This window comes from Carassius auratus, chromosome 29 (genome assembly GCF_003368295.1).
Source record: "Carassius auratus strain Wakin chromosome 29, ASM336829v1, whole genome shotgun sequence".
NCBI lineage: Eukaryota > Metazoa > Chordata > Actinopteri > Cypriniformes > Cyprinidae > Carassius > Carassius auratus.
In genome coordinates, this window is record NC_039271.1 from 5,344,954 (window position 1) to 5,354,953 (window position 10,000).

The 10,000-nt window shown below is 50.9% G+C and overlaps 2 protein-coding genes across 5 annotated transcripts in view; one reads left to right on the forward strand and one right to left on the reverse strand.

Annotated features, from left to right (window-relative positions):
• Window positions 1-10,000, forward strand: part of LOC113048471 (B-cell receptor CD22-like) — a 1,131,192-nt gene that overhangs the window by 1,038,671 nt on the left and 82,521 nt on the right. The gene's annotated exons all lie outside the window — the stretch shown is intronic.
• The window catches only part of LOC113048481 (tyrosine-protein phosphatase non-receptor type 12-like), a 21,376-nt gene that overhangs the window by 10,624 nt on the left and 752 nt on the right, over window positions 1-10,000 (reverse strand). For both annotated transcript variants that reach the window (XM_026210325.1, XM_026210326.1), the window contains exon 2: window positions 740-848. In XM_026210325.1, the coding sequence (XP_026066110.1) occupies window positions 740-848 (109 nt within the window). The remainder of the gene's footprint in view (window positions 1-739; window positions 849-10,000) is intronic.

The window sequence follows — 10,000 nt, forward strand, 5'->3', positions numbered from 1 at the left end:
AGGAAAATAGGAAACAGACTGGTTTTGTGGTCCAGGGTCACACACACACACACACACACACACACACACACACATATATATATATAAAGCCTAGCATTATTATGTTTTTCTCCGCTCGCAGAAGCGCCGAGGTGAGATGAAGACCATGTGAATCCTCATGTTCTGTTGTTTGCTGCTTTTTGCGCATGTAAAATTAAAAAAAGGACAGTTCTGTGAGATTTTGTCAGATTTAGTTATATGTTATATTATAGTTAAATATGTCCACAACGAGGGCTCTCTCAGATACGTGTATCTATCTCACACAGCAGCAGATGCTGTGAGACAGTTTAGAAACAGAAAAAACATTTTAAGTTATTTAAATTATTATTACTTTTTATTATAATTGAGTTTACAGGGTATGGTGTTTTTACAGCTGTAAACACTACTCTTGCTGTTACAGGAGAATACCTCAGTCCAACTTAAAACAGAATACTATTCTAACTGTGTTCTGAATTTATTCACTTTCTAGAATGATGACGATAATAAAAACAGGATTGATAAAGTATAATTCAGAGGATGAGGAAATCAGTATAAGCCTGTTTTACCAGTGCCCTATACGTGTTTTTTAAATAAATACTATAACAATAAAAGTTCAAAGTATGAACGGTTTTTGGTCAGATAAAGACCAGACGTCCGTCTCGTGATCTGTTCGTTCATCACGGAGACTGTGATCAGCTTTAGTTAGCGCTGGATTGCTCACATGGAAGAATGTCTTTATATCGGTTCTTCTTCACGTTGTCCTCCTGCTCTCCAACATTAGTGGGGTAGATCTTCTCTGTTCTGTATTTGGTTGATAATCGGCGTAATCTCTGTAAAAGATGTGCAGATACAGCATTAACAGCAGAGAAAAAATACATTTAGACAGACATCTGCAGAAGAAATACATCAGACAAAATAAATCAGCAAACAGCAAAAGTTGTTCAAATCTCTGATTCACATGTGTTTCAAAAGCATCTGCTGTGAACACGCATGTTCAGATTACATCACGACATTATTCCACTTATTTCATCACGCTCTACGTGACTTTTGCAGATTAAAACACTTTTGAAAGAACTAACCCATGTTAGGAGGGTTATGAGCGAGCAGGACATGAACAGAAGAGGGACAGCTGTTAATGTAAGCGTGTAAACTCAGTTAGATGGTGTTCAGGAGATCAGGTCACGCGTGTTTCAGGGATCTGTGTTTGGTGCGGATCACTGATGGGATGTTAGTGTCACATGGCTGTGTAAAATGAGCAGCAGATAATGAGATTATATCTGCAGTACAGCCCATAATGCTTTAACACCAGACATCCATCTACTGCAGGATAAACGTGTTCAAACAGAACAGAAGGAGATTCTGACCTCAGATCAGCTCCAGGTTTGGACCATCAGCCCTTTATCAGTCGATCCAAGAACACCAAGTTTCTGAATGTGAAAGTATGTGTGAATGTGTGTTCATTTACATCATGACAGTGAACGATCCACACACGTGTGTGTTGCACTGTATTAATCAGGCATCATGTTCTTCACAAGCACAGAACTAGTCTGAACCAGACCCTGCCTCCGAAACAGAGACTCACAGAAACCTGTGCAAAACAAGTCGATTTCATTCTGTCAGTAAACCAGCAGTCGACTCAAGAGAGCATCAGGCGTTCAAACATCACGTCTGTGTCTTTCTCCTCCTCCATGTGGCTCATCAAACACAGGAAGCTGTGTGTGTGTGTGTGTGTGTGTGTGTGTGGGCTGTAATACTTCCTTTCCTGCTAGTGTTGGGGAGGAACAATGGCCGACGTGACACAGTTCTGCTGCAATCTCTTCTCATTGGTCCATTTCCTGGTCCACCCCATCAGACCCCACAGGACTGTCAGAGCCGACGCCCACATCGCTGACAGACGCGTCACACACACTCTTTTATCTAAATGAACACATCTCTGACTTCTGTTGGCTTAATATCTCCTTAACGACTCCAGACAGAACCTAAAAGAAAACTGTGAACATGTTTCCTTTCAGGACGTCTCCAAAGGAAGCGTTTGTCAGAGACACAATCTGCATCAGGTCTGTAGCACAGCTCACATAAAACACACACAAACCACATCCAACTCCTTTGAGCAGACATTCTGAACTGGGACTGAAAGTTTATGAGAACATCAGCAAGAGCAGTAGTAGAGTGTGATTGAGAGAAGATCCCTGACTGACCACTGACTGACCACTGCATTGTGTCCTGCCACACCTAACCTTCCTGACCCACGTCCTCTCGCTCTCGTCTCAGGGTCTGATGTGATGTTAGAGGAATTACACACAGACTGCTGCCGATTCAGACAGGAAACACAGTGACCGGCGAAAACAGGCGCGTCCACACCACATCGAGTTAAAAGCATCTCAACTTTTCAGAATGCCGCAAGCGCACCGCGGGTCATGTGACAAGAACTAACCAATCAGAAGCATCCCTTCCCTTTGAAAGCTCAGCTAAGATGAGGGAACAGCTGATCATAGCTGTATATGGATTGCCATTTTTAAATAAATTTAGTAGCAGAGCTACTGCAAGCAGGTTTTAGTGCTACAAATCCATTTATCCTTTGCTGAAATTTCCGCATCTTCATGGAGAGAGTACGCCACGGTTGCTTAGCATAGCCCCTAACGCGTGTTCGAAACCTGTGCCAACACAGACTTACTTTATTTTTTATTTTATCCTTACTTCAGCGGCTACGGGTCATCATACCAGTAACTTGTAATCTTTACAAGAATATCAGAATCTTGCAATGAGCAATTCTGCATTTATTAGACACTTAATAATATCACATCAGTTTGTTCCATCACATCTGCAGCAGAGACCTGAACCAGGAAGTTGGTCACCAGATCACACGGTAACCAGTTAAACCGTAACACCGGAGAGCGCCAGGATGTTTTCACATTTCAAGCACGTTTTGTAGTCGACGTAATTGATGACGTCGACACGTCGTTGCAGCACTAATTTATATATATATATATATATATATATATATATATATATATATATACACAAATAAAATTAGATGAGGCTAATCATATATAAAAAGTGTCCATTTTTATTTTAGCTATACTGTCAGTGAATACCCAGCCTGCAAAACACTAAAATAGTTATCATAGAAATAATACAGTTAAACAAGAAAGTAGTCAAGTCAAGTTAGATACACCCTGTGAACAGGACATTATAATCAGTGATGTTACACTGGATATGACACAGAGACACACAGACACTAAAACACAGACACAGACAAAGAGACACTGAGAGACAGAGACACAGAAACAGAGACACAGACACTGAGACACACACAGAGAGACAGAGACACTGAGACACACACAGAGAGACAGAGACACTGAGACACACACAGAGAGACAGAGACACTGAGACACACACAGAGAGACAGAGACACAGATACACAGACACTGAGAGACAGAAACACACAGACACTGAGACACACAGACACTGAGAGACAGAAACACACAGACACTGAGACACACAGACACTGAGAGACAGAAACACACAGACACTGAGACACACAGACAGTGAGAGACAGAGACACACAGACAGTGAGAGACAGAGACACAGATACACAGACACTGAGACACAGAAACACACAGACACTGAGACACACAGACAGTGAGAGACAGAGACACATATACACTGAGATGCACAGACACTGAGACACACAGACACTGAGACACAGAGACACACAGACAGTGAGAGACAGAGACACAGAGACACTGAGATGCACAGACAGTGAGAGACAGAGACACTGAGATGCACAGACACTGAGACACACAGACACAGAGACACACAGACACTGAGACTCACAGACAGTGAGAGACAGAGACACAGATACACAGAGACACTGAGACACACACAGAGAGACAGAGACACAGATACACAGAGACACTGAGACACACAGACAGTGAGAGACAGAGACACACAGACAGTGAGAGACAGAGACACAGATACACAGACACTGAGACACAGAAACACACAGACACTGAAACACACAGACACTGAGACACACAGACAGTGAGAGAAAGAGACACTGAGACACACAGACAGTGAGAGACAGAGACACAGATACACAGAGACACTGAGATGCACAGACACTGAGACACACAGACACAGAGACACACAGACACTGAGACACACAGACACTGAGACTCACAGACACTGAGACTCACAGACACTGAGACACACAGACAGTGAGAGACAGAGACACAGAGACACTGAGACACAGAGACACTGAGATGCACAGACAGTGAGAGACAGAGACACTGAGACACACAGACAGTGAGAGACAGAGACCCTGAGACACACGGACAGTGAGAGACAGAGACACTGAGACACAGAGACACTGAGATGCACAGACAGTGAGAGACAGAGACACAGATACTGAGACACTGAGACACACAGACGCTGAGACACTGAGACACACAGACGCTGAGAAACTGAGGCACACAGACACACAGAGACACTGAGACACTGAGACAGAGACACAGAGACACACAGACAGAGAGACACATATACACAGAGACACATATACACGGAGACACAGATGTCCTGTGGACACTAGACAGACTAAACTTGTTGTGTCCACTGTAGACACGGTTCACTCTTCCACCGCCATGCAAGCGGCACATTAACTCCTCGTCTGCACACGCTCTCTTTGAGATAGGAATCACTGCCACATCTCTTGTTATCATCTTTCATTTATCGCCGTCTCCTTTGTATTTGGCCAGTCTGAAGAAAGCCTTACCACACCTGTGCAGCCAGGTGTCTGCGGTCACAGGATCTGCGCATGGGTGATATGAACAGAGATGCTCCAGACTGACGATGGAGTAATTCGTTTCCCAAAAAGGTTCATCGCTCCAACACAAAATGAATTTGCTGAAAGCATAAACTTTATTTTCCTGCGACAATGTCACATGCACTACCCCGGTGACAGCAGACAACCGTCACAGCTCTAGATATCACAACTAGATCCTTCAGAGATTGTCAGTGGTCATCATCAGACGAGTACATCAGCACCTTCGGTCGCTCAGTGTGTGTGTGTGTGTGTGTGTGAGAGAGAGAGAAAGAGAGACAGAGACCGCAGGAAACACCTGGTCAGGCTGAAATTGACCGCTTCAGAGTAATTCAAGTAATTCAAGTAAAATTCTCTTTATTAATCATCTGATTAAAGTGCAGCATGGTGTAAACAGAGCAAAATAAATATCTGAAAAGATGTGTGAAACAATCTTCATGTTCAGAAATAACAAATTAAAATATTAAAATATATATAAACAAAAAAATAAATATTTTTTGCCAAACTCTAGACATTCAGTTTTAGGTCAACTCAAAAAGTCAAGTCAAACTCAACATGACTGACAGTATAACAGCAGCAGCGGTTATTATTAAAGCCACAGTTCACCCAAAAACATCAGCTGCACGTCATGCGCACACATCACATCTAACGCTAGCACTGGCTGATGGACTCCAATGTTTGATCTGTGATTTACATTTTTTAAATAATAATAATAATTGTAAAATGCAAGGCCCTAAAACTCAAGACACACAGAAACATAGAAAAGCTGATATGAAAGTAACATTACAGCAAAATCTCCTACACGTGAATAGAGAATAACATCATGACAAACACACACAGCAGCAAATTATTGTTTGAAATAAAACAGCAGCAGACTGAAGCTGAAATTTTTCTGAGCTCATATGCAGACAGTAGAAAATCTCACACACCAACAGAGAAAGTGACATGAGAGACACACACACACACACACACACACGGAGTCATTTATGAACACAGGAAAACAGGACAGAGGGATGAACACACTCGTTTCTCACTGGAAGTATTTTTACACAAAACAGGATGTGGATGTCAAGGTCAGAAACCAGCCCCCCCACCAACACACACACACACACACACACACACACAGATCATCTGCTGTGTTTTAATGGGACTGTGATGTCCACAGTGATCACAAACACATCCCAACAGTCTGAATTATAGTTAGAATTTATGTTTTGCTGTGGAAGCACACAATATAGTGAACATTCCCTTTCACTCCCACGCACAGGGGCAAATGGGTCACACACAGACCGGGCCACGCAGGCGGAGGGTCACACACAGACCGGGTCACGCAGGCGGAGGGTCACACACAGACCGGGTCACGCAGGCGGAGGGTCACTCACAGACCGGGTCACGCAGGCGGAGGGTCACACACAGACCGGGTCACGCAGGCGGAGGGTCACACACAGACCGGGTCACGCAGGCGGAGGCGAGTGGGTCACACACAGACCGGGCCACGCAGGCGGAGGGTCACACACAGACCGGGCCACGCAGGCGGAGGGTCACTCACAGACCGGGTCACGCAGGCGGAGGGTCACACACAGACCGGGTCACGCAGGCGGAGGGTCACACACAGACCGGGTCACGCAGGCGGAGGGTCACACACAGACCGGGCCACGCAGGCGGAGGGTCACACACAGACCGGGTCACGCAGGCGGAGGGTCACACACAGACCGGGTCACGCAGGCGGAGGCGAGCGGGTCACACACAGACCGGGTCACGCAGGCGGAGGGTCACACACAGACCGGGCCACGCAGGCGGAGGGTCACACACAGACCGGGTCACGCAGGCGGAGGCGAGCGGGTCACACACAGACCGGGTCACGCAGGCGGAGGGTCACACACAGACCGGGTCACGCAGGCGGAGGGTCACACACAGACCGGGTCACGCAGGCGGAGGGTCACACAAAGACCGGGTCACGCAGGCGGAGGGTCACACACAGACCGGGTCACGCAGGCGGAGGGTCACACACAGACCGGGCCACGCAGGCGGAGGGTCACACACAGACCGGGTCACGCAGGCGGAGGCGAGCGGGTCACACACAGACTGGGCCACGCAGGCGGAGGGTCACTCACAGACCGGGCCACGCAGGCGGAGGGTCACACACAGACCGGGTCACGCAGGCGGAGGCGAGCGGGTCACACACAGACTGGGCCACGCAGGCGGAGGGTCACTCACAGACCGGGCCACGCAGGCGGAGGGTCACACACAGACCGGGTCACGCAGGCGGAGGCGAGCGGGTCACATACAGACCGGGCCACGCAGGCGGAGGGTCACACACAGACCGGGCCACGCAGGCGAAGGTGAGCGGGTCACACACAGACCGGGTCACGCAGGCGGAGGCGAGGGGGTCACACACAGACCGGGTCACACAGGCGGAGGCGAGGGGGTCAAACATAGACCAGGTCACGCAGGCGGAGGTGAGGGGGTCACACACAGACCGGGTCACGCAGGCGGAGGTGAGCGGGTCACACACAGACCGGGTCACATAGGCGGAGGCGAGGGGGTCACACACAGACCGGGCCACGCAGGCGGAGGCGAGGGGGTCACACACAGACCGGGTCACACAGGCGGAGGCGAGGGGGTCAAACATAGACCAGGTCACGCAGGCGGAGGTGAGGGGTCACACACAGACCGGGTCACGCAGGCGGAGGTGAGCGGGTCACACACAGACCGGGTCACGCAGGCGGAGGGTCACACACAGACCGGGTCACGCAGGCGGAGGCGAGTGGGTCACACACAGACCGGGCCACGCAGGCGGAGGGTCACACACAGACCGGGCCACGCAGGCGGAGGGTCACTCACAGACCGGGTCACGCAGGCGGAGGGTCACACACAGACCGGGTCACGCAGGCGGAGGGTCACACACAGACCGGGTCACGCAGGCGGAGGGTCACACACAGACCGGGCCACGCAGGCGGAGGGTCACACACAGACCGGGTCACGCAGGCGGAGGGTCACACACAGACCGGGTCACGCAGGCGGAGGCGAGCGGGTCACACACAGACCGGGTCACGCAGGCGGAGGGTCACACACAGACCGGGCCACGCAGGCGGAGGGTCACACACAGACCGGGTCACGCAGGCGGAGGCGAGCGGGTCACACACAGACCGGGTCACGCAGGCGGAGGGTCACACACAGACCGGGTCACGCAGGCGGAGGGTCACACACAGACCGGGTCACGCAGGCGGAGGGTCACACAAAGACCGGGTCACGCAGGCGGAGGGTCACACACAGACCGGGTCACGCAGGCGGAGGGTCACACACAGACCGGGCCACGCAGGCGGAGGGTCACACACAGACCGGGTCACGCAGGCGGAGGCGAGCGGGTCACACACAGACTGGGCCACGCAGGCGGAGGGTCACTCACAGACCGGGCCACGCAGGCGGAGGGTCACACACAGACCGGGTCACGCAGGCGGAGGCGAGCGGGTCACACACAGACTGGGCCACGCAGGCGGAGGGTCACTCACAGACCGGGCCACGCAGGCGGAGGGTCACACACAGACCGGGTCACGCAGGCGGAGGCGAGCGGGTCACATACAGACCGGGCCACGCAGGCGGAGGGTCACACACAGACCGGGCCACGCAGGCGAAGGTGAGCGGGTCACACACAGACCGGGTCACGCAGGCGGAGGCGAGGGGGTCACACACAGACCGGGTCACACAGGCGGAGGCGAGGGGGTCAAACATAGACCAGGTCACGCAGGCGGAGGTGAGGGGGTCACACACAGACCGGGTCACGCAGGCGGAGGTGAGCGGGTCACACACAGACCGGGTCACATAGGCGGAGGCGAGGGGGTCACACACAGACCGGGCCACGCAGGCGGAGGCGAGGGGGTCACACACAGACCGGGTCACACAGGCGGAGGCGAGGGGGTCAAACATAGACCAGGTCACGCAGGCGGAGGTGAGGGGGTCACACACAGACCGGGTCACGCAGGCGGAGGTGAGCGGGTCACACACAGACCGGGTCACGCAGGCGGAGGCGAGGGGGTCACACACAGACCGGGTCACACAGGCGGAGGCGAGGGGGTCAAACATAGACCAGGTCACGCAGGCGGAGGTGAGGGGGTCACACACAGACCGGGTCACGCAGGCGGAGGTGAGCGGGTCACACACAGACCGGGTCACGCAGGCGGAGGCGAGCGGGTCACACACAGACCGGGCCACGCAGGCGGAGGTGAGCGGGTCACACACAGACCGGGCCACGCAGGCGAAGGGTCACACAGGCGGAGGCGAGCGGGTCTGATGATGAACACTGATGATGAATGATGAGTCACATGTACGTCCATGAGACGAGGAAGTGAACATGCAGCTCCAGGCCTGAGGAATGTTTAAGGTATGTGAGCGCCAGTAACAGGAAATGCAGAACACACACACACACACACACACACACAGACAGCTGTGACTCCATGAGAAGGGTTCATTCAGGAGAAAGCCTCACTGCCTTCCCATAATCCCCTGCATCTGGCAGAGGTCGAGGGATATGTCGCCCACATAAAGACATGAAATAATCCTCCCAACACAAACAGCCCATGATAATATGTGCAATAAGACACATACAGATATACAAGCCTAGTGTTACATCACTGCGTGTAAGTGCTGCTGGGAATTTCTGAGAATTTCAAAGCTTTACTGAAGCGACTTTTATCCTTGGAAGCTCCTAAGAACACATAGAATTAAATCAGAAACAAGAAACAAACAAGCGCAGAAGGAACGCAGTGTGTGTGTGGACACTGTGTGACAGAAAAACACACACACAGATTTCCTGACCTCCAACCTTTCACTGACCCTCAAACACATCAGATTACCCACAACACACTGCTGCAGATCATAAACCAACAGCAGAACATCTCACAAGCCTCCACCGGCTAAGAGTGTGTGTTTACGATTAAACATGACATTGTCACACACACCAGATGAAGACACACACTCCTCATGTGTCTGATGTCAGACTCATTTCAGTCTCATTCCTCACAACACATGAACACTGACGAGCAGAGATGAAGATGAGGAAAACACACACACACACACACACTCTCTTCATCACACATGAACACTGACGAGCAGAGATGAAGATGAGGATCACACACACAAACACTCTCTCTAAATCACACA